At 39.1% G+C, this 25,558-nt stretch overlaps 1 protein-coding gene and 1 pseudogene across 4 annotated transcripts in view; both read left to right on the top strand.

The window, feature by feature from the left end:
- LOC141148209 (uncharacterized) overlaps nt 1-18,977 on the top strand; it is a 116,601-nt gene extending 97,624 nt beyond the window's left edge. For 3 of the 4 annotated variants that reach the window (XM_073635443.1, XM_073635445.1, XM_073635444.1), the window contains exons 10-12: nt 4,824-4,926; nt 5,707-5,900; nt 13,388-18,977. In XM_073635443.1, coding sequence (XP_073491544.1) covers nt 4,824-4,926; nt 5,707-5,900; nt 13,388-13,594 — 504 coding nt within the window. In that variant the 3' untranslated portion in view covers nt 13,595-18,977. Of the gene's footprint in view, nt 1-697; nt 1,526-4,823; nt 4,927-5,706; nt 5,901-13,387 lie in introns of those variants that run through there. The other variant, XM_073635446.1, reaches the window with a different exon arrangement.
- On the top strand, nt 5,955-9,119 carry LOC141147517 (eukaryotic translation initiation factor 2A-like; annotated as a pseudogene).
- Nucleotides 18,978-25,558: the final 6,581 nt, after the last annotated feature.

The raw sequence follows: 25,558 nt of genomic DNA, 5'->3' as shown, positions 1-25,558 counted from the left end.
CAGTACCATCTCCTCCATTCTATGTCCTCCTCCTTCTCCAGCCCCATCTCCCCCATCCCATGTTCTTTTTCTCTTCCAGTCCAATCTCCTCTATCCCTTGTCCTCTTTCTCCTCCAGTCCCATCTCCTCCCTCCCAGGTCCTCGTTCTCCTGCAGTCCCATCTCCTTCATCCTATGTCCTCCTCCTCCCACCTTTTCCTCCAGTCCCACCTCTTCCTCCAGTTTTATCTTCTCCATCCCTTGCCCTCCTCCTCCTCCCGTCCCATATCATCCATCCCATGTCCTTTTCCTTCAGTCCCATCTCCTCCATACCTTATCCTCCATTCTATGTCCTCCTCCAGTCCCATCCTCCCATCCCATATCATCCATTGGGTTGAGAAAGAGAAAGAGGGTGAGACAGAGAGAGAAAGAGAGAGGGGTAAGAGAGAGAGGGAGGTGAGAGTGGGGGGTAGAGGGAGAGAGAGAGAGGGATGGTGATAGAGAGGGGTAGGGGGAATATGAGAGAGCCCTAGCCCTGTCCCTCTCTGCAGCCCCTCCTGTGCATCCCTGTCCAAGTCCTTGTCTGCTGTTAGGTGTGTGATGCTTTGTACCTTTGTACCAGCAGTAGAATGTTCATGATGCCTTGTACCTTCTATGCCAGCAGTGGACAGGGTCCATTCTCCTTCTGGGTGATGATGGGGGTTCTCTGCTCTTTCCAGCGGATCCCTGGCTGCCTGAACCCCTGCCAGTCATCATCCTCCAGGCTGCCATCAATGTTGATATTGAAACCAGGAGAGGAGAGGAGGTTGGAGGAGTCGAGGTTCTGGGAGGCACTGGGGATCCTGCGACCACTGCTGCTGTCCTATTCAGGAGTCAGGGAGGCGGTGGAGGTCTTCTTCTTCCCAGGCTCTCGGTCTTAGCTGCTTTCACTGCTCACCTTCTTCATGGCCACGCGCTCACCGTGTGGAGATGAACAAGGTGCTATCATCCTGTCCACACCCTGAGGATACCACTGTTCGCTGCCCGGCTCCCTCCACCACTGGACTGGTAAAGGAAAAAAAGAGAAACCTCGCACCAAATGAAATAAATTAAAAAAAAATTAAAGGTAAATAAAACTAAAAATGAAATAATTGAGATAACAAGCTGCTCCCCAATTTGAACAAATAGTGATCAAAGTGTAGGTGGGTAGATAGGGGGCGCTAGTAGTTACAGTGAAAAATAGGATAAAAATATGATAGAAAATGATTGAAATAGTGATGGATAAATAATTAATAAAAACTAAATAAATAAATAACCTCTCATAAAACACTAGAGAGGTTAATGATTGTGTAAATATATGTGAACCATATAGATACCAAAAAATGAAAGTAGAAAGGTGACACACAATAACAGTGATAATGATAAAGTCCCAGTGATGGGCTATCACAATAGCCGGTGAAAAAAAAAAAATCTTCTAAGATGGATAATTTCTTGATGTACACAGGTAGAGGTTCCTTCACCAAGTGAGAAGAAAAATACACCCTGCAGTAGTAAAAAGATATCTGCTTACCAGATACCAATGGCGACCCTAGGGGGGGCAGAGGGGGCCCTGACCCCCCCAACATTATGCTGTGCCCCACCATGTGCCCCCCCCCCCAAAAAAAAATTTTTTTTTTTTTTTACAAAAAATCAATGTCTAAGAGGGAGAGAGTCCCCAGTCAGCTCCTGCGGGTGATTCCTCCCCCCTCCCCTGCTCGCTGACACTGCATAATGCAAGCGTTCACACAACCACGGCCGCCTGATCTGCTCCTTCACCTGCATCCTCATTGGCAGGGAGAAGAGCGAGTTGCAGGAAGGACTCCACCAGGACTTTCAGTTACTGAAAAAACAGACTGATTTCTCCCGTCCTTAGGACAGGAGGACCAGCCTGTAAATTCCAAGAGATGCCAGACCAGAGCTGTCAATAGCAAGGGCAGGACAGCAAGAGGAGGCTGGGGAACCCCACAGTGGCAGAACACCAGGGCCCGGAGGCAAGACAACCTTTGCAACCGTGATAGTTCTCCCACTGCTTTGGATCCTTATATTTTCTTGATATGTTGGTGACATATATCTCTTGTTTTCTGCCACCCTGGGGGACCCCAATACAGTAGGAAGGGAGCTCACTGCAGAACATGTGAAAGGGCCCGTTGTGGGGTCGTAGTAAAGGGCCCCAGGATATATATATATATATATATATATATATATATATATATATGCATTTTATAGTTGCCCCCCTACTTTGCCCCTGTCCCCCCATGTGCCCCCCCTAAATATGAAAGCTGGAGACACCACTGCCAGATACCAATGACTCCTTTACTTAAAAAGAGAGTCATTAGCGCTTGTGCAGGATTGTGCCTGCTCACATAGGATGGCTAGATGCTGGATGGTAATAGGGAAAGAAACCCTTCCAGCCCCGGTAGTTCAGACATGGGATATGTGGAAAACAATAAGATCTTCCATAGTATAACACCGTTTATTAAAATTGTAAAAAAGCAAATAAAAAGCCAAATGGCCGCTTACATTGGTAGGTGCCTACCCGGCACTGGGGCTGCTCGCCTGTCTAGGTATCGATAGGAATAGGAATCCCTTCGCACCACCTCATGAGTCGGAGGTGGTATTAAATAATAATTTTTTTTTTTCCTTTTCCCTTTTTATTATTAAATCTTTATTCATTTTCCAGTATATCCATTAATACATATTTCAAGTCTACAGTATTCGAGTTTATCCAAATAAAAACATTCTTATCATTGACAATTCTTCCCCCCTTCAAACAAAAAAAATAATTAAATCCCAATAAATCACGTAAACAATTTCTTCCCCCTTCCCCTTTCCTTGTTTCTCCCTCCCCTGCACCGATAGTGTTCCCCTCCCCCTCCCATCTTGCCTCTTCCTCCAGATATAGTGTTTCCATTGTGCTTCACTCCCCCCTTCCAAATCCACAAAATGTAAAACATTCCATCATTGTGAAGTAAAAAAAAAAAAAAAAAAAACCTCAACCTATACAAAAAATTATTATATTAGGAGGCTACTAAGCCAATTTAAATCACTCTTAGCATCAAACTCAATACCAAAAAAAAATGTATGAGGCTTCTATGAGTCATATATCCCTCCTATTCAGTGCATATATATATATATATATATATATATATATATATATATATATATATATATATATATATATATATATATATATATATATATATATATATATATATATATATATATATATATATATATATATATATATATATATATATATATATATATATATATATATATACCATCTTCCCTTCACTATATGTATTTGGACTATCCCTTCTCTTCTGTGCCCCCCTTCCTACCTATGTGTTCTATCTCCTCCCATTCCCCCACCCTCTATCCCTTCCCCATATTCAACCCCATTCTACAAAAAAAAAAACCTGTGTACCACTCTATGCAACTAAAAGATACTTGAAAAAGGCAAATAAAGGGGAAAAAGAAAGAAAAAGGGAAGAAAAGCAAAAAACCCCCTCCCCCTCACCGACATTCTAACCCAGAGATCATACAGCTCTTTACATCATTACTCTATCTAATCTCTTTCAAGCAGCGCACCCATCCTGCCCATATTTCAGTGTTTTTATCCTGCCTGTCTTTCACTGCATGCTCCCATCTTCCGGCCTCCATTATTAAGTTAACCTCTTTCTTCCAGTCCAAAGTTGGACTTCTAGTTTGTTTCCATAGCCTAAGTATTAATAATTTGGCAGCATTTATTAAGTGTGGGATAACACTTTTCTTATAAGCTCTAACAGACATTGAGGTTCCATGAAACAAGAAATTCCAAGGAGTCGCCTCTATTGGTTCGGGGGATAGCCTTTCAACCCAAGGAGCGATTGCTTCCCAAAACCCCTTAATCCCAGGGCACGACCACCATAGGTGGAGAAAGGTGCCTTTCTGTCCACACCCTCTCCAACATCTGGCGTCTGCCGTCAGAAACATCTTTGCTATCTTAACTGGGGTCCAATACCACCTAGTCAAAAATTTATATGACATTTCTGGGATCTGTGAGCTTATAGATGTAGAATGCGTAAAATCAATAAGCTTCTTAATTTGTGCCGTGGTGAGATTTTGACCTAATAAGACAGTCCTTTTAAATAATGCTCAGCATCCCATCCACAGCATATAACATTATTATTATCCAGGATTTACATAGCGCCAACAGTTTACGTAGCACTTTACAACTTGAAGGTAGACAGTACAAATACAATACACTTTAATACAGGAGGAATCAGAGGTCCCTGCTCATTAGAGCTTACAATCTAAGAGGGAAGGTCAAGAGATACAAGAGGTAATAACTGTGGGCAATGTGCTGATTGAGAAGATAAATGTACAATTGTTAGGTGGGGGCTAGATAGACTTCTCTGAAGAGAAGAGTTTTTAGGGATTGTCTGAAAGTGGATAAAGAAAATCGGACAGATTGGGGTAGAGCATTCCAGAGGATGGGAGAGGCTCTGGAGAAGTACTGAAGGGGAGCATGGGATGAGGTGACATAGCAAAGTCCCAGTTCAGGCAAGCTCACCCAGCAGGATCAAGTCATAGGTAACAGGGGTCCTTCCAGTTTCAAGCTCCTCTCAGCTTTGATAGCTTAACAGCCATCTCTCTCCAAACACACTTCTCCTCTCTGACATTTTCAACTCAGCTGGCAATAAGCAGGTCTAAAGGGGAAGTACCTGCCCTCTTCAATTAACCCCTTCTAAACCCTGCCCCAGGCTGACTCTCCACAAGGTGTACAATGATAGATAATGATGAATTTGTAATAACTCACTATCATTCTTCTCTGACATCCTTCAGGCAGAGTCCATTCTTCTGGAATTCATACAGTCCAAAGAAACTGTCAGAATTTCCATCTGTAGGACCAACCAGTCCCCGACTGCGCTGCAGTTGAAACAAGAAGGTAAATCATCCTGAAAAATTATACACTGTGATATAAAGTTAAAAAAATTACCTTTGGCCAATCATCTTTTGATATTGGCTTCAACCATTCTTAAGACTCCTCTAACCTTCAGAGGCCAATGTCCCTGGCCAAATATCTACTCAAGGAAGGTTGTATCATGCCCCGTACACACGAGCGGACTTTACGGCAGACTTTGCCCGGCGGACTTTTCGACGGACTTTACGACGGACTTTCTGAATGAACGGACTTGCCTACACACAATCCACCAAAGTCTGTCGAATTCGTACGTGATGACGTACGACCGGACTAAGACAAGGAAGTTCATAGCCAGTAGCCAATAGCTGCCCTAACGTGGCTTTTTGTCCGTCGAACTAGCATACAGACAAGCGGACTTTTCGTCCGGACTCGATTTTGACGGATTGATTTAAAACATGTTTCAAATCTAAGTCCGTCCAACTTTTGAGAAAACAAAGTCCGCTGGAGCCCACACACTATCGAATTGTCTGACAAAATCCAGTCCGCCGGGCAAAGTCTGCCATAAAGTCCGCTCGTGTGTATGCGGCATTACAGCTAAATGCTCCTCTCAAACAACAGATGTTATACTGATATGGAGACCTATTAGAAAGTGTTGAGGCCCAATGCAAATATATTGATGCACTATGTAGTATTGTCATGAATCTATATTTTCTTTTAAGTTAAACTGTAGAATGGTTGCTTGGGTCTAGTATAATACATCAAATCCAAATGACTTCTTTTTTTTTTATTCCTTTCAACTAACAGAAGACAATCCAAACACACAACTTAAGAAAAGAGAGAACAGGCTAAAAGAACTGAAACTGGCAAATAATGGAGTGATTGAGGAAAGTAAGCAAAGAACCATTGGTATGCACCTCCCTAAACTGCTGATCAAGGCAAAGAATGATAACAGTAAGCGGGAGGAAATACTAGACCGTATAATCCAGAGCAAGTCCATGGTAAGTACTGGACAACAAGTCATCCTCAGCTTTTGTATTGTTAGAAATCATTGTACTAAAAATTGGGACTCTGTTGTGTTCCATTTACCTGAAAGTTTTTTTTTCAGAAGCATTTCTAGGTCCTGGCCCTGGGTCTCCACCCAAGTGCCCAAGGCCTCAGGCCTGTAGCTGCTGCTTCTTAGAAATGGTTGTGGTGGTGTCAGTGGTCCCTTTCCGGCTCAACATGGCGCCTCCCAAGCTGCATGCAGTCAGAGATTCTGACAGAATCCAATTGATCCAGGGGCCTCCAAAGTTTACCAACCATGACTCATTTCAGAACGACAGTAGCAAAAATTTGCAAAGTTTCCACATTTAGCAGAGATGGGAAGCTATTTGGTTGGTGTAATAGAGAAATAACAAATATAGTGAACAGTGCTGACAGCACGCTACAGCTTTGATCTGCCTAAAGTAGTCGGCCTTGAAATATCTACAAAGAACACAATCCTGGCAACATGGCAGTCATACAGTTGTAGATTAGGAACACCTGCTGTATCATCCTTCCCAGTTGTGTAGACAACTGGGAAGGATGGTACAGTGTGTTTTCCTAATCTACAACTGTATGACCTGAAAAATGGAAAGTGTGTGAAATCCTTCATTCAGAAAAAAGATGCAGAAACGGTCTCCTTGCAGGTCCGAGGATGAGAAGATATGTGCCAGGAATGTAAACAAAGAAGTGCACTTCTTTGAAGACAACATTTTTGGTACAATTGCAATTTTGAATTGTCACCTGGAGATCATCCTTGCAAGGTAGCAGTGGATGTTCCTGGAAGCAAAGGAGCCCCGTCATTTGTGAGACTTTACCACCAATATCCTAACTTCAGCAAACCCCATTCAGCACTAGTAAATAAAAGTTTCTTCAAAGTAGACCGGGTCACAATGTTATGGAATTCAAAGCTACTGCAGTACTAGTCACTGCCAGCACTGATGTGGACAAAAAACGGGAAGCCTCATACTATGGAGAGCAGACATTGCACTACATTGCAGGAAATGGGAAAAGTGCTGTTGTGCAGTTACCAAAAAATGGTCCCATTTATGATGTTGTTTGGGACAAAAATTCAACAGAATTTTGTGCTGTTTATGGTTTTATGTCAGCCAAAGCTACTGTTTTAAACCTAAAATGTGATCCCATATTCGATTTTGGAACTGGTCCTCGGAATGCTGCCTTCTACAGCCCTCAAGGACACATATTAGTACTAGCTGGGTTTGGTAACCTGAGAGGCCAAATGGAAGTTTGGGACATCAAAAATTACAAACTTATTTCCAAGCCAACAGCTTCTGATGCAACCTATTTTGCCTGGTGCCCCAATGGAGAGAATATTGTCACTGCTACATGTTCTCCAAGGTTGCGAGTTGAAAATGGTTATAAGATCTGACAATAAACAGGTTCTATATTACATAAATATGATGTAACAGACAATACAGAATTGTGACAAGTGTCCTGGCACCCATTTAAAGATAGAACCTTTCCTGCAAAGCCCATTAGTTATCAGCCTGTACCTGGAGAAAAAAAACAGCAGAAGAGAGCAAACCAGCTCAAGCATACAGGCCACCAGCACTGAGGAACAAGCCTGTCACTAGTTATAAGCTGCATGAAGTCCTTCTCAAAGTGTGAAGCCTCCATCCACTGAGAAACCCATGTCAAAACAGCTCTGAAAAACCAAAAGAGAGGCGAAGAAAGCCACCAAACAGGAGACTAAAGCGGATGAACCTGCTGAGAAAGTTTTGCAGAGTAATCAGAATATTGCTCCAGCCACTATGACAACAGGAGATCCAGAAACTGACAAAAAGATCAAGAATCTCAAAAAGAAACTAAAAGCAATCGAACAACTGAAAGAGCTCCAGGGTTCTGGCAAGACATTAGAAAAGAACCAAATTGAGAAAATCCAAAAAAGAGGAAGCACTTCTAAAGGAAATGGAAGATTTAGAGCTTGGCGAGTGAATGCACCTAGGAATTATTATGAACAATTCTGTATGGCCACTAAGGCTTGATGATGGAAAGAAGTTAGGTTTCTATTTGAACAGCAGTGTTTTGTACTTGGACATAAAGGTTTAAATGTCTGTCAATACTTTATTTTATTCATTACAATACAGAAAAGCCATAAAATAGAAAAAAAAAAAAGAATGGTTGTGGTGATACCTGCTTTTGTCTAGGGAGGTAAAGGGATAGACCCATTCTGGGGACATGCAAGTGTGTGCAGGTCAACTTCTAGAAAGTGTCCAAGAAGCTTCCTGTCTGGTACTGTAGAAAAAAGAGAGACCTCCACCGTATCAGATATAGAGTGTGGTGGTCCCATCCCAGGTACAATGGAACAAGGAAAAATACCCCACTTTAACAGACCACCAATTCTATGATAAAAAATATATCTTTTAATAATGTAGGATAAAAAAGACGTGTGCCGTCTACACTTTACATGAATACATCAAACAAAAAACACAACATCAATACAAAAATACAAATCATCATATGTACTCCCCAAAGGGTGGTGTACCCTGATACCCGACACGTTTCCAGTATTCTGATACCTTCATCAGGGGTTGAGAGTAGAATATATTTACATATATTTTAATTCCATTGGAAGGATTCCATGTTCAAGAAGCACAACAAAATCCGTTGTCAGAAATTCTGATCGTGTGTACACAATTCCGACGCACAAAGTTCCATGCATGCTCGGAATCAAGCAGAAGAGCAGCACTGGCTATTGAACTTCATTTTTCTCAGCTCATCGTACGTGTTGTACGTCACCGCGTTCTTGATGTTCGGAATTTCCGACCAACTTTGTGTGACCGTGTGTAGGCAAGACAAGTTTGAGCTAACATGCGACGGAAAAAAAAACATGGATTTTGTCGTCGGAAAATCCTATCGTGTGTACAGGGCATTAGTGTGGAAAGTTGTCTCACAGTGCGCTGGATTGCTTTATACAGAGGTTGTGTATGAGAGGCACTCTGGAGCACTGCTGGGCAGGTCAGCTGTATTGAAAATTAAAAAGATTAAAGAAACTGGTGTGAAAAATATTTGTTGGTAGAACAGTCGCTGATGGAGTGTTGGAAAAAAGGGAGCAATATGAAACTGTGCGAAGGTTCCATAGAGAGTAACTGCTTGACTGTATGTTGTCCCTCCATAGACACTGTCCTAGCAAGCAAAGGGACAAGAGTTACATAGTTGCAGTGCCTTGAAAACGTGTTTATACCCCTTGAAATTTTCCACATTTTGTCACATTACAACCAAAAACATAAATGTATTTTATTGGGATTTTATGTGATAGACCAACACAAAATGTCACATAATTGTGCAGTGGTAGGAAAATCATAAATGGTTTTCAACATTTTTGACAAATAAATATGTGAAAAGTGTGTGTGTGTGGGGGGGGGGGCATTTGTATGGCGCCCCCCTGAGTCAATACTTTGTAGAACCCCCTTTTACTTCAATTACAGCTGCAAGTCTTTTTGGGGATGTCTCCACCAGCTTTGCACATCTAGAGAGGGACATGTTTGCCCATTCTTCTTTGCAAAATAGCTCAAGCTCTGTTAGATTGGATGGAGAGCGTCTGTGAACAGCAATTTGCCACAGATTCTCAACTGAATTTAGGTCTGGACTGTGACTGGGCCATTCTAACACATGAATATGCTTTGATCTAAACCATTCCATTGTAGCTCTGGATGTATGTTTAGAGTAGTTGTCCTGCTGGAAGATGAACATCCTCCCCAGTCTGAAGTCTTTTGCAAACTCTAACAGGTTTTCTTCTAAGATTGTCCTGTATTTGGCTCCATCCGTCTTCCCATCAACTCTGACCAGCTTCCCTGTCCCTGCTGAAGAAAAGCATCCCCACCACATGATGCTGCCACCACCATGTTTCACAGTGGGGATGGTGTGTTCAGGGTGATTTGCAGTGTTAGTTTTCCACTACACATAGCGTTTTGCTTTAAGGCCAAAACGTTTAATTTTGGTCTCATCTGACCAGAGCACCTTCTTCTACATGTTTGCTGTGTCCCCCACATGGCTTCTCACAAACTGCAAATGGGACTTCTTATGGTTTTCTTTCAACAATGGCTTTCTTCTTGCCACTCTTCCATAAAGGGCAGATTTGTGGAGAGCACGACTAATAGTTGTCCTGTGGACAGATTCTCCCACCTGAGCTGTGGATCTCTGCAGCTCCTCCAGAGTTACCATGGGCCTCTTGGCTGCTTTTCTGATGAATGCTCTCCTTGCCTGGCCAGTCAATTTAGGTGGACGGCCATGTCTTGGTACGTTTGCAGTTGTGCCATACTCTTCCCATTTTCGGATGATGGATTGAACAGTGAGATGTTCAAAGCTTGGGATATTTTTTAATAACCTAATCCTGCTTTAAACTTCTCCACAACTTTATCCCCGACCTGTCTGGTGTGTTCCTTGGCCTTCATGATGCTGTTTGTTTACTAAGGTTCTCTAATAAACCTCTGAGGGCTTCACAGAACAGCTGTATTTATACTGAGATTAAATTACACACAGGGGGACTCTATTTACTAATTAGGTGACTTCTGAAGGCAATTGATCCACTAGATTTTAGTTAGGGGTATCAGAGTAAAGAAGGCTGAATACAAATGCCCCCCCATGTTTTTCACATATTTATTTGTAAAAAAAATTGAAAGCCATTTATCATTTTCCTTCCATTTCACAATTATGAGCCACTTTGTGTTGGTCTATCACATAAAATCCCAATAAAATACATTTACGTTTTTGGTTGTAACATAACAAAATGTGGGAAATTTCAAGGTGCATTAATACTTTTTCAAGGCACTGTACACGGTGGAAACCCTGTATGGGAAATTGCTGTCCTCTGTGAGTTTTTTTCTGTTCCTTTATATAAAACTGGGTGGCCATGCCATTAAAAATGCAGTTCTGGACTGACGCAACTTCTTGAAAACGTGTGCACCATTTGAGTTTGATCACCCCAATCTTTACACCTTCCATATTTGATCAATGATGTCAGTCAGCATCACCAGCCTGCTTATTGACATTCAGCAGCCCGGCCAGTTGTGGCAAGAGTAGTGATGGGTGCAGGATCATCACATGCAGGTTATCATGTTTGTGTCACCTGGATCATCATTCCTAATTATTCAAAATGGAATTACATTGGCGGCTAATGTGATTTATGATGGATGTGCACTGTGGGACATGTTCTACTTTTTTATTTATTAAAATACTTTGCCACAGTGTGTGTTCTTTCTCTCCCTCTCTCTCTCTCTCTCTCCCTCTCTCTCTCTTTATATATATATATACATTAGGGTGTTTCATTTTCTAATGGAAAAGAATAAACTGTAAATTTTTTGCAGACTTTGCTTACGCCCCAAGTCTGAGTGATGTAAAAGATATATATATGCTAAATTTTAAGAAGATTGGATAATATTTAGAGGTTGCACACTTTGATCTGTTTTGTAAAAGTAGGCAAGAAATACAATTTTTCAATGTTAATTACTTATATTGGGAAAACTAGAAATCACAAACTTAAGATACTATTAAAACAACACGAAGATTAATAGGTAATATGATAGGCAAAACGTGTGTTACATTAATCAACTTTGAACGATGCAATCCCTTGTTTTGTTGGCTTGGTGACGACTTTTCTGTGACGCTCGACTACCCTCAACAAGAATTGTTTTTGTCGTTCATCCGTGACCGATTCGTTATACTTTTTTATCAGAGCAATTCCTCTTTCTGCGGTGTCATTGACAACCTTAAGAGCGTTCACATGGCTTCTTAGAGAATCACTGCAGTATTCTGTCACATCGTTGATTCCAAAACAATTCAAAGAATGTCTTTGTTTTATTAGTAATGAAATGGCTCAGGTCTTTTCCTTCAAAAACCATGTTTTTTACCCTCTAATCGTTGCATTTCCTTTTTCTTTGCAGGTTTGGTTTCTAAATTTTTAGTCATATTTTCCTTAACAGCCTGAGTAATACGTTTGTCCAAAAAAGCCCATCCTACCTTTGTTTCTTTGTAGTCTTCTCTTGGATGACTTCCATTTTTTAGGACATTTCGGATGTAGTTAACCATTTTCACCCGTTGTTCTTCTGGAAAGCCTTGAACGGGACTTTCTTCATCCAGCATTGTTGTATATGACTTCTTATCAAGTGAAGCCCACAGACTTTGCTTTGATAAATGTGATCAATGTGTGCAACCCCTAAATATTATCCAATCTTCTTGAAATTTGGCATATATATCTTTTACATCACTGAGACTTTGGGTGTAAGTAAAGTCATATGAAAATCACATCTTTGGAAAAATGATATACATATATATATTTTTTTATTTTTTATTTTTGGATTGGATGGATAACCAGAGTATCCCTTTCTCATTTGTGGTGTGTGTGTGTGGGGGGGGGCAATATCTGGAGGCCCTTTTACTTCCATAATTTTAAAAGTTCCCTCCACAGAACCCCCACATTCACTGGGCAAGGAACGTGGGGAAGAGAACCCTGCTCCATCAACATGGGGACATCCTTGCCATGTTAAGGGCATAAGGCCTGTTATGGTTTGGGGGGGGATGCAGTTTAAAGTTGCCAAAAACACGGCACCCGGAAGTAGCCAGAAAGAAGATGACAGCGGGCAGTGAGGGATGCAACTGGCACATGACTGGAAGGTGGAGGAAGGCACAAGGGGGGGGCACAATGAAGTCAATCTAATACACTGGAAGTGTCCTTACAGGAGAAGAGGTCAGAATGATGATCTCATTATTCTTTCCTGTCCAATCACAGGTTGGGGCGGGTTCCATACCAGGTTATATTGCCTAATTGCAGTTTAGACAGCAAGAAGGTCCAGGGTCAGACTGTACTGTATGAGAGGGGTGTTATGCCCTGTACACACAGTCGGATTTTCCGACAGAAAATGTGCGGTCGGAGCTTGTTGTCGGAAATTCCGACCGTGTGTTGGCTCCATCAGACTTTTTCCATCGGAATTTCTGACACACAAAGTTTGAGAGCAGGCTATAAAATTTTCCGACAACAAAATCAGATCGGTTAAATTCCGATCGTGTGTACACAAATCTGACACAAAAAGTGCCACGCATGCTCAGAATAAATAAAGAGATGAAAGCTATTGGCTACTGCCCCATTTATAGTCCCGGCGTACATGTTTTACGTCACTGCATTCAGAACGATTGGATTTTCCGACAACTTTGTGTGACCGTGTGTATGCAAGGCAAATTTGAGCCAACATCCGTTGGAAAAAATCCATGGATTTTGTTGTCGGAATGTCCGATCAATGTCCGACCGTGTGTACGGGGCATTAGGATCACAAGACTGGCTGAATAGAATACTTAAATATTTTGCAGGTAAAACCATTCACGTATAATTATTTTAACTATGTATTTACCTTGCTGGTGTTCAGCTGTATAAATACATTCTTCTGTAAAATGTACTATGTTGGATGTCTGACGTGTTATATGATGTGACAAACATTTTTCTTTTATCCAGGAGCGGAATATGTACAATTCGGGTGGCTTTACCACTTATGCCAGAACCTATGAGAAGCAAATTGACTATTTGTCCAGGGAGAAGACGACATTGAAAGACCCTGCAGTACTACAAGAAATAGCAGACTTTTTTATGGAATATGCCGTAGAAATTATTTGCATACCACTTATTATTGTTGCATGTTTGATTAAGATAATTGTATTTTGAAGTATCTGAATCATTCTCTAACCTTAACTCTACAGAATTGTGCAATAGGACCTCTGAAAGTGGGGCCAGGAAAGGATCGAGAAACCTTGGTCACCACTGTCAGACTCCTACTCATTCCATTGCTCTAATGTAGTAAAACAAAAACACATTTCATTTTCTTCCACAGCAGTATTTTTAGAACACTCTGATTGGCAATTATTGAAACAATGTATGCCAATGAACCTGAAAAATTGTATTCAGATCAGGGTGGATAAAAATTAATGATTTAAAAAAAAAAATGTAAAAAAATAAAAACAGTCGGATTTTTTTGATTTAAATCAGATTTTTTTTTTGATTTTTATCAAAATTTATTTTAATAAAATGCTTTTGGAGTAAATATCTATCTAAAGATAGTTTTATTTTTAAGATACTGAACATTAACCACTTCAGCCCCGGACCATTTGGCTGGCTAAAGACCGGAGCGTCTTTTGCGATTCGACACTGAGTCGCTTTAACTGACAATTGCGCGGTCGTGCGACGTGGCTCCCAAACAAAATTGATGTCCTTTTTTCCCCACAAATAGAGCTTTCTTTTGGTGGTATTTGAGCACCTCTGCGTTTTTTTTTTTTTGCGCTATAAAAAAAAAAAGAGTGACAATTTTGAAAAAAAACGCAATACTTTTTTCTACTTTTTGCTATAATATATATCCCCAAAAAATATATAAAAAAACATTTTTTTTCCTCAGTTTAGGCCGATACGTATTCTTCTACATATTTTTGGTAAAAAAAAATCGCAATAAGCGTTTATTGATTGGTTTGCGCAAAAGTTATAGTGTCTACAAAAAAGGTGATAGATTTATGGCATTTTTAATAATATTTTTTTTTTTTACTAGTAATGGCAGTGATCTGTGATCTTTATCATGACTGCGACATTATGGCGGACAGATCGGACACTTTTGGCGCTATTTTGGGACCATTCACATTTATACAGTGATCATTGCAATTAAAAATGCATTGATTACTGTGTAAATGTGACTGGCAGTGAACGGGTTAACCAGTAGGGGCACTGCAGGGGTTAAGTGTGTCCTAGGGATGTGTTCTAACTGTGGAGGGGCTATGTGTGATATGACACTGATCACCGCTCCCGATCATAGGGAGCTGTGATCAGTGTCCTGTCACTAGGAAGAATGGGGAAATGCTTGTTTACATCAGTATTTCCCCGTTCTCCCTCTCCGTGAGACATCGAGTCCGCGGGACCCGCGATCACACTTACGGAGCTCTCGGCAGGCGCACGCCCACAATGCCGCGTCTTAAAAGGGCAACGTACAGGTATGTTAATATGCCTGTACGTGCCCTTCTGCCGACGTATATCGGCGTGATCCGGTCGGCAAGGGGTTAATAATTTAGTTTCTTTAGCATGAAATGAAGCTTAGTTATGTAGCATGAGGCTGTATATTCTGTAATATTAACATTTTTGGTAAACTCATTCAATGAATCCAAACTCTGCAAGCTGAGATAACATGCACTGCATTGATGCATTCCCACAATTTCACAGTAACCATGAGATGAAACAAAGTTCAGGAATATTTCTTTATCCCATTGTTTTGCAGATCTATGTACACTACAAACTGTATGATTGAATCGGTTCTGATATCGCTGTTTTATTAACCTGACAGCTTATTATTCTAAATAGGAAACCTTCATTTTGTGTGCAAATATTAAAGATTTTAACTACCAGCAAGAATAAGTCCTTACATTTAAAGAGCACCTGCCATTTCAGATCCATTATGACAGCGCCTGTTAGCGGGCGTCCACTCGCCTGCTGCTGCCATGTCCCTCACCTTGTTGTTTCACTGCCGCATCTCCAGCCGTCCCATTAAAGTGAATGGGTCTGTCGGTGAGCCAACAGCGGATTAGAGGAAGAGCCAACAGCGGGTCAGAGGAGGAGCCAACAGTGGGTCAGAGGAGGAGCCAACAGCGGATCAGAGGAAGAGCCAACAGCGGGTCAGAGGAGGAGCCAACAGCGGGTCAGAGGAGGAGCCAACAGTGGGTCAGAGGAGGAGCCAACAGCGGGTCAGAGGAGGAGCCAACAGTGGATCAGAAGAGGAGCGGCTGCAGGAAAGAGATGACAGTTGCTCTTTAAAAATTATGATTTAAATCAAATCCACCCTGATTCTGATGTTTCATGTTCACCACTTGCAGCCACTAAGTGGAGTTCTGTGCAGGAATAAGATCTCCTAAAGGCTCTTACAGACAGACGTTAAGTTTAATGCCCTCTGAAAAGTAATCTGCAGTGGAACCTTTTTCAGACAGCAGATTTCCCTTCACTTGCTGTCCCATAACCAAACAGGAAGTCACAGAAAATTAGGAGCATTCCATGGGGACACCCAGGTCACCAGAACTAGTGTCCCCATTGGAAGATTTCTCCTCTATTACTTTTCTGGGGACAACCCCAACATTTGGGATTTTCCTGAATAAGGCCCTTCTCCCCTGATCACTCAGTTTGGCCGGGCAGCTCGCTCTCCTGGTGGTTCCAAGCTTTTCCATTTACAGCTGATGGAGGCCACTGTGCTCATTGGGACCTTCAATGCTGCAGACATTTTTCTGTACCCTTCCCCAGATCTGTGCCTCCATACAATCCTGTGTCGGAGGTCTACAGGTAATCCCTTGGACTTCATGGCTTGGTTTGTGCTCTGACATGCACTGTTAATTGTGGGACCTTATATAGACAGGTGTGAGCCTTTCCAAATCATGTCCAATCAACTGAATTTACCACAGGTGGACTCCAATCATGTTGTAGAAACATCTCAAGGATGATCACTGGAAACAGGAGGCACCTGAGCTCAATTCTGAGTGTCATGGCACAGGCTGTGATACTGATGTACATGGGATTTTTTCATTTTTTATTTTTAATAAATTTGCAAAAATTTTAAACAAATTTCTTTCACATCGTCATTATGGGGTATTTTTTATAGAATTGTGAGGAAAATAATGAATTTAATCCATTTTTTAATAAGGCTGTAACAAAACAAAATGTGGAAAAAGTGAAGCACTGTGAATACTTTCTGGATGCACTTTACTGTAAAACAAAAAATCATAAAAAGAGTATTAGAATTTCCCTTTTCAGTCCGCTGTGCAACTTACTGCCAGCAATCACACTTCTCTCAGCTGATGTCAGGCCAGTCCAAGCCAAATCTCCTGATCCACATATGTGTTCTAGGTCAGTGCCTCAGAAATCACTGAATCCCCTGGATCAGTATTGTAACAAAACGTCCCACACTCCGCTTGAGTGCTTTCGTCATATACCACTTCCTCTCAGTCTGAATACAGATATCAGATATTCCAACTGCCCACAAGCACAAAACAAGACGATACTTGTTTAGTTGCTGAACATGGATTATTTTCTTATAACCAAAATACAAGTCTTATATACAGTAAAAGAGGAGGTTCCTCCCTCCTGCTCATATTACTCTAACAATACACCTGTAACCAGAAACCTAATAAACATGAGTTAGTTTACTAAATCATTTACCCAGACTAGGTGACTCAGAGATATGACCCCTCATCATAGACTTATTGTCTCCTAGCTCACCGACTATACAATACACATTATCATAAATATCAACACAGAACTCATACAATTGCAGGGTTAATTAGCACAAACAACAATGAGTGAAAGACTCTTATAAACTGTGGCAAGCCAGACTAGACTTATTTACATTTTAGCAGACAACAGACAGGTGGCTGGAGTTGATGACATTAGCATCTAACAGTATGTGTCCCAACAGTATTAATCAGTCACTATTTCTAATATGGCATATACAGGGTTCCCAGAGTCTGTGTGTCTTGGGGAGGACATGGACCTGAATCCAAAGTAATACCACCTCAAGGGTCCCCAGGCATACAGCTCACAAAGAGCACCATTCCCCCAAATGCCAGGGCCTATAATCGGTAGGCAAGAGGCTAGCGTTCAGTCCCCTCCAAAAGCCTCTGTCCCGGCTAGGTCTGTCACAAGTATTACATGGGATAAATCATTATTTATCTTTTTGGTAAGGGGGGTTGGAAATGGCAGCCAACATGGTTCTCTATGCGCAGGTTTTCTTTAACAGTTCAGAACTATTCTGGCCTGTGATGTCCCGGGTTCTTCTTCTCCCTGTGAAGATGGTGGCAGATCATGAATGTTGTTCAGAAGGACATTCATATATCGGTGTCATCACCACACTTTCTGCAAGGTTTCTCTATGAATTCAGGATGACATGATAATACAACCCCAGGGAGCAGGTCCATGATCTGGGCACCCAGGGAAGTGGGTTGAATGATGATGCTGAGTCAGTAAGAGAGGACATAGGAGGACCCAAGGAGCACTGGAGTGTCGAGAAGGTGAGTAACAAAAATGAGACAAGGGCTTTTGTTTACCACTATTAGAGATTGTTCACACTTGACTAAATTTCTGAAGCTCAACAAATGCTCCTATAGTGTTTTATGGCGTTAGTATGGGCGTCAGACAGGCGTCAATGAGCTTTAGAATAGGGCGTTTTACAAGCGTTAAAAACACTCCCTAAATGCCCTATGTGCGGTTTCATAGCGTTTGAGCGTTAAAACTGCTCCACAATGGAAAGTGACAGAAATAAATAAGTTTTAACATGCGGCAACCGCACCAAAACTGCGCCGAAAACGCCTGCCAGAGCGTTTGCGGGGCGTTACCATAGACTTGAATGGGAGGCGTTGAAAGGCTTCAAACGCCTCCTGACTCGTCACGAGGCTTCGATTTTGAAGTTAACGCTTAGTGTGATCAGCACAATGTGCTGTCTAATAAATCTTGTGCATAGGGGTTCGTGGGGCATTTTTAACTCCTGTCAAACGCCTCTCAAACACTTCCTCTTAAGGTCAATGTGAACCTAGCCTTATTCCTTTATATTGACTTCTAAAATTTACAAATGCAGAAATTTAGAAAATGGATAAAAGGTTTAGCACTGGGAAACACTTTTTGAAAGATAAAAAGTGTGTTTTATATACATCTAAATAGATCAGACCAAAATGAGGGACAAATGAGCAGGAATGAGGGACAGAGGGACTTTGTTTCAAATCAGGGACAATCCCTCGAAATCAGGGACAGTTGGGAGCTATGCTAATATGCTGTTATACTTGTTGTAAGAAAAAATAATACAATGCATAGTGTAAAAATGTGGAGAGGGTGTAAAAAACCTTCTCCTCTCAGACACGTGTTATGTCAACAGTGTCTTAGGCGTTTTGTTCAAAAGTTCAGTAGCCAGGCTGTCTTAAAACAAAGTGTGAGTTTATTTGGTCACACTTGGCAACAACTTGAAAATATACAAAGTTAAATTCTTCTTACAGCTTGATGTAGTAAAACAAAATAAACAAAAACTTGTATCAAGAATGTTCAAGAGATGTCTCAGCTCCGTTTGTGCTTTTCTATGTCAGAGAGATGTCCACTCTAGCAGCTGTTTGTGAGGTAGGCTGTATTTAGGCCTAATGTAAACAATATGTCGTCTTCAATGTAAGGATGCGTGTGTCCTTCTTCTTTATGTGTGTGAAAAAGTAGCGAAGTCCTTCTGTGTGTGAGTAAAGGACATGTGTTGTGTTGTGTCGTGTAGTGAAGTGTAGTGAAGTGTGTGGTGCGTGTGTCGTGCATCCTGAAGTGAAGTGTCACTCTGTTTTTATACTATTTCAAATCTACCAGTCAGCAGACTAAAGCCATAGCCATATACGGCTAGAACTAAATATGAAATGATCATATTCGTGATTATTCTAAATATTCTCTTTGCCAACAGCTGACACGTCTCTTAAACCTCTTTGATTGTCAGTAACACACAACAGATTCTTATAAAAAACTAAAGGTGAATGACCTTTCCAAATGGCCGAATTCTTGTAATGGATATCCTTTAAGCTGCAGAAATGCAATTCTGTACCAAACCTTACAAATGCATATTAAACTATAATTGGATACATATATAAATATATATTACTTCACACAAACTCAATCTAACTAACTCATTAAATAACTATATCAAATAACTAACTATATTATGGATAATATATGTTTTTACCTTTAAAAAGATCTTTACAATAAAGTCTATGACAGATATACTGAGTATATTCTTATCTGTGAAACCACTGACCTACTGACCTCTAGTCATTAACTTTGCACATGCAGGACAACTGGTACAAAAAATGGCACGCACACAACCTAGCTATTTCAAGATTTGTCTTATGCTGAGCTGAGAGAGCTTTTTCAAAGTCAAAGCTTAAAAGGGACCCAGACTGCATACTTACAGATCTTGATTATAAAGCCAAATTAATATAATTATTCTACAATTCCCCCTGAATATAATTTATTATATTAACTAAATCATGCACACTCCATTTATGGCCCTTTCATACACATTTTGAATCAGTTGCTCCAGATGTACCACAGCCAATCACAGGATCAGATAAGCCAGAAGTAATTTTCCGACTAAAAATACCTGTCATAATTTTTTCACCTTCTTTCATTTCTTCCTTAATCAATTTATAAAATCGTTTCATTCTAACCATAATACAGATTTGAAATAAAATACATAATATCATGATAATAAATATAATAACTATAGGATGCAATAATAAATTTCCGGCAGCAGTTGTCACTGAGGTATTTCCTCAAACTGAAACATTCCTGCTGATTACATCCTACCCATTTAGTTCTTATTTTTACCAATTATTTTTATTTATTTTATTACCAATTCTTTAGAAACAAAAAGTATAATTCCAATGTACCTTAAAAATAACAAAATAATCTTTCCAATTGACATCCCAATTGACATCTCTGTTGGCATCCCTGGTACCTTCAGATCTTTAATTCTTAACCATAACTTTAGCTACTGGAATAAATTACTAAACATACTCATTAGAAGTAGAAATCTCATTCAAGACATCATTTCTATTTAAATTTAGCAAAGGCCTAGCCATAATTTGTGAACAAACTTCTGAAATACCTGTACCTGTTTGCAATGTTTGCAACCACACTTCTTTCTATACAGCAGATTATATAAAAATAACGGAGTATGCTAATCTCAAAAGACATCCTGTCATTAACTCAAAAAGTTAACAAACCTTATGTTTAAAAAATAATAAAGTTTTTAAACTAAGACTATAAGAGGTAAATAAGTCACCCAATCTTTACCTTATTCTTGAATCATCTTACCCTATTTAGACTTTATAATACTATTCATATGTTCTACAATACCTGAGTACTTAAGATGATAAGAAACAAAAACTTTACTAAATACCTAAAATTGCATACATGTCCTGCAAAATTTTAAATCATAATCTGATTCCATGGTTTGAAATCCAACCCCAATGGAATATGACATAAGTTCACAACAACTTAGCTTTTGTTAAAAATATTATTTTTTCTAGAATTATCTCAATTAATTTATCAAAAAGAAACATTAGCTAAAAAAACAACATCCTAATATCCTCCTTTAGTAGGTGGAAAAAAACTAATATAATCAATCTATATGGATTAGCCAAATCCCTCAATACTTTGTAGTATCAGGTTACTCTTTCCTATTGGATTGTTCAAATAAAACATTATTCAGAAGTTTGATGACAAAGTGTTCTAAAATGAGTAGTTTAGAATTTCTTTCATTAGCTTAAACAAAAAAATTAATCAATCAGTCAGTCAGTCAGTCAGGTACCTGGATATGCAAAAAGAAATATTTTCATTTAAAAATAACTCTATCCATTATTGTTGGAATCAATTATTTTTTTACAATAAATATTATTTTCATCAGTCTGTACTGACTCTAAGACAAAATGTCAGTCCCCCTCTTTATCCTGTGACTAATATTAAATCTTGTAAAAGAATAATCTTACCAGATTATTGTATTTTTTTCCTTTACACTGACAATTTAGGTTGGGCTTTCCCAAATATTCTATTTCTGAAAGAAATTTGATCATGTTGAAATTTCTTTTCAGAACTAAAAACATTCCTCTCATACAGTATGATTGAATGAACCACACATGCCTGTCACTCTGACTGCTAAACACATGGCAGTCTTAGGATCAGCTTTTAATGCAGACACTTACAGAAAGTTTAATATTGTCATTCCATTGTGCCAATATATTTAGCGCTATCTATATAAACACAGGAAATTCTTTCCCAATAAATGTCCACTAAAAATTGAATAAGTGACTTTTTCCTTAATTTACACAACTGTGGTTCTATCCCTCACACTGCATCTATTTAATCCCCATGTATGTTTAAATACCACTACAACTGATCGTTTTAACATCCAATTGCCGCTAGACAAAGCTGTTTGTGTTTACACCTTCTGTTTTCCATGTAATAACACCTTTAGTGTAACATAAGATGCTTTTCAAAACAAATGGTGTAAAACCCACAATGTCTCAGACCTGTAGCATTGGACAATGCACTAACACATTTTTTATAAATACCAATGAAATTGTCTCATCACCCACATACACTTGAATGTAAAATGGCTGAGAGAGATCTCTATATTAATCAAAAAATACTAAATTAATAAGGGCTTTCATTAGATCTTCAAATTAATGTATACAAGTTCTCTCTTGTTATTAAAAATATTTGCCCTCCATTAAGCCTATATAATTCATTAAAATTTACTCAGACAGATAATTTGTCTAGAAAAATCTCAATGAACTCTCGAGAAAAGTTATTAAGGCCCAAAAAATCGTATTTTTTTTAAAAAACAGTTACTTTAGTAAGTAATAATACCTTTTAAAAATACATTTTTTCTCATCCATGAACCCTCTTCCAGATATTTGGAAGACTTTGATCCACAGAAGTGAAAACTGTCATGACATGATGACTAGTCTGTGTAACTTGATCTGCATTTCTCTGTTGGTAATACACTCCTCGTATGTCACAAACTCTTCAGAGAAAGATCTGTTACAGTCAGTCTTAGCTATCATGCTTTGTATACAATACACTGTACAATTCGGTAACAATCTAGTTTATCGTTTTTTAAAATGTTTAACCTTTTTACCACTTTTTAAACATATTTTGTTTGTACATCTGCCAAAAATCATGTACACTACGTTATATGACTTTCCTGATTATAGTAATGACAAAAAATTGTTTAGAGGACAATCTCGTGAAACTCACAGATTGGGTCCTGCCCAAAAACTGCGATAGGCCTTTTCCCCGAGAAAACTCCTCCATCAATCAAAGTCCTTACTTTTACCAGAAATACTAATTTACAAAGACTTTTAACAATTGCTATTTTTACAATTTTTTAGATTGAACAAAACTTTCATGTTTTTATATTTTCTCTGGGTAGTTTTAAATAAATTAGAACAATCTACTACTTTTAATTTAATAACCAAATCTAAGTTTGGAATTTTTGTAAAAATTGTTCAATCCTTAACTTATTATTTCCTACAACCAAATCTATAGGATTTTTGTAAGACACTAAACACCATGTTATTTTCCATAATCTCAATTTCATACAGTTCTTTGCACAATCTTAATCAATACTTTTTCTCTGAAAACTTTTTTCTGCCCCCTATATAGGTGTTTTAAAATGACCACGTGTAATAACACACATTTTCTGTTGTTCAGGGCCTAAAATATTCATAAACATTTACATGCAGCATTAAACTTAGTTTCCTTATTTAATAACTTCTTTACACTCTGACATTAATTAATTACCTTACTACTGCATGTATTCCTGATGGTACAGGAAAATACTTCTGAGCCTTGAGATGTTAACCATCCCATGTTACCCTTTTTATATAAACAAACACACTCACCCCTTGTTTAGTATGATAGTCCTTGTGCACACTTAAAAAAAAACAAGAGATGAATAATGTCCTTTAAATTTGTTGTTCGTTGCCTTTTCTTTAGTTTGTTGCTTTTTCTTTCGTTAGTTGCTTTTTCTTTTGTTTGTAGCGTTTTCTTTCGTTCGTTGCTTCTTCTTGGAAGAATCATTTTCTTGTAGCTTTTTGCCTTGTTCCATGTATTGTGTGCTGTAGTGTGCTTTAGTGTGCTTTAGTGTTCTTGCCTGTTGATTTTTCTTTGGCTGTTTCTTGGACTTTCCATTTTCAAACATCAAAATCCGACTTTCATCTTAGCTTACCAAATAGTACATACATCTGCCTGTTGTACCTCAATGGTAGCTTTTTCAAATAACGTGAAGTCTCAGTTCCTGATTCAACATTTTTTTCTTCTTGGGCAACTACCCAATATTTTCTTATGTGAGACGTTCTCACCTTCTTAGGAACTAACCTTGGCAGAAATCTTCACGTACGTAACGTTACGTTTTCATAAACAAAGTATTGGATTTCCAACAATAGCTTGAAGCATACCGTCCAAATGGCCTTGTCAATCAACTTCGTAGGCTGGGTCTTCCTTTTTTTTGTTTTTTTTCAGTTACAAACTTTGGCTAGAGGTGAGAAAACAGACATAGAAAAACTCACCCTTGACTTTTATTGAACTGTTGTCCACATCTGACGCAAACGCCTCCTTCTAGGTTCTTTACTTAGTTTCTTCTTGGAGCTTGTTGTTCCTCCATATTTGATTATCAGATGCCATATCATATTTAGAAGAATTTCTCGTCTTTAGCTGGCTCAGTTCCTTGACCTTTCATCCTCGTCTGATGGAACACAAACGCCGCTTTCTAGGTTCTTTGATCGTTTTTTCCCGAGACTTGATCAATCAGGAAAATGTGTGAGTCTCCCCCCTTTGTCGAGGAGCAGGGAAAAAAAACTGGACTGGCTGGCAATCGCCAATGTAAAAATGTGGAGAGGGTGTAAAAAACCTTCTCCTCTCAGACACGTGTTATGTCAACAGTGTCTTAGGCGTTTTGTTCAAAAGTTCAGTAGCCAGGCTGTCTTAAAACAAAGTGTGAGTTTATTTGGTCACACTTGGCAACAACTTGAAAATATACAAAGTTAAATTCTTCTTACAGCTTGATGTAGTAAAACAAAATAAACAAAAACTTGTATCAAGAATGTTCAAGAGATGTCTCAGCTCCGTTTGTGCTTTTCTATGTCAGAGAGATGTCCACTCTAGCAGCTGTTTGTGAGGTAGGCTGTATTTAGGCCTAATGTAAACAATATGTCGTCTTCAATGTAAGGATGCGTGTGTCCTTCTTCTTTATGTGTGTGAAAAAGTAGCGAAGTCCTTCTGTGTGTGAGTAAAGGACATGTGTTGTGTTGTGTCGTGTAGTGAAGTGTAGTGAAGTGTGTGGTGTGTGTGTCGTGCATCCTGAAGTGAAGTGTCACTCTGTTTTTATACTATTTCAAATCTACCAGTCAGCAGACTAAAGCCATAGCCATATACGGCTAGAACTAAATATGAAATGATCATATTCGTGATTATTCTAAATATTCTCTTTGCCAACAGCTGACACATCTCTTAAACCTCTTTGATTGTCAGTAACACACAACAGATTCTTATAAAAAACTAAAGGTGAATGACCTTTCCAAATGGCCGAATTCTTGTAATGGATATCCTTTAAGCTGCAGAAATGCAATTCTGTACCAAACCTTACAAATGCATATTAAACTATAATTGGATACATATATAAATATATATTACTTCACACAAACTCAATCTAACTAACTAATTAAATAACTATATCAAATAACTAACTATATTATGGATAATATATGTTTTTACCTTTAAAAAGATCTTTACAATAAAGTCTATGACAGATATACTGAGTATATTCTTATCTGTGAAACCACTGACCTACTGACCTCTAGTCATTAACTTTGCACATGCAGGACAACTGGTACAAAAAATGGCACGCACACAACCTAGCTATTTCAAGATTTGTCTTATGCTGAGCTGAGAGAGCTTTTTCAAAGTCAAAGCTTAAAAGGGACCCAGACTGCATACTTACAGATCTTGATTATAAAGCCAAATTAATATAATTATTCTACACATAGTCATGGTTTATGTTCAATTACTGTGAACTGCGAATTTATGAAGTTAATTTCC

Source organism: Aquarana catesbeiana, linkage group LG06, assembly GCF_042186555.1.
Source record: "Aquarana catesbeiana isolate 2022-GZ linkage group LG06, ASM4218655v1, whole genome shotgun sequence".
Classification (NCBI taxonomy): Eukaryota; Metazoa; Chordata; class Amphibia; order Anura; family Ranidae; genus Aquarana; species Aquarana catesbeiana.
This window is presented reverse-complemented; position numbering and strand designations above follow the sequence as displayed.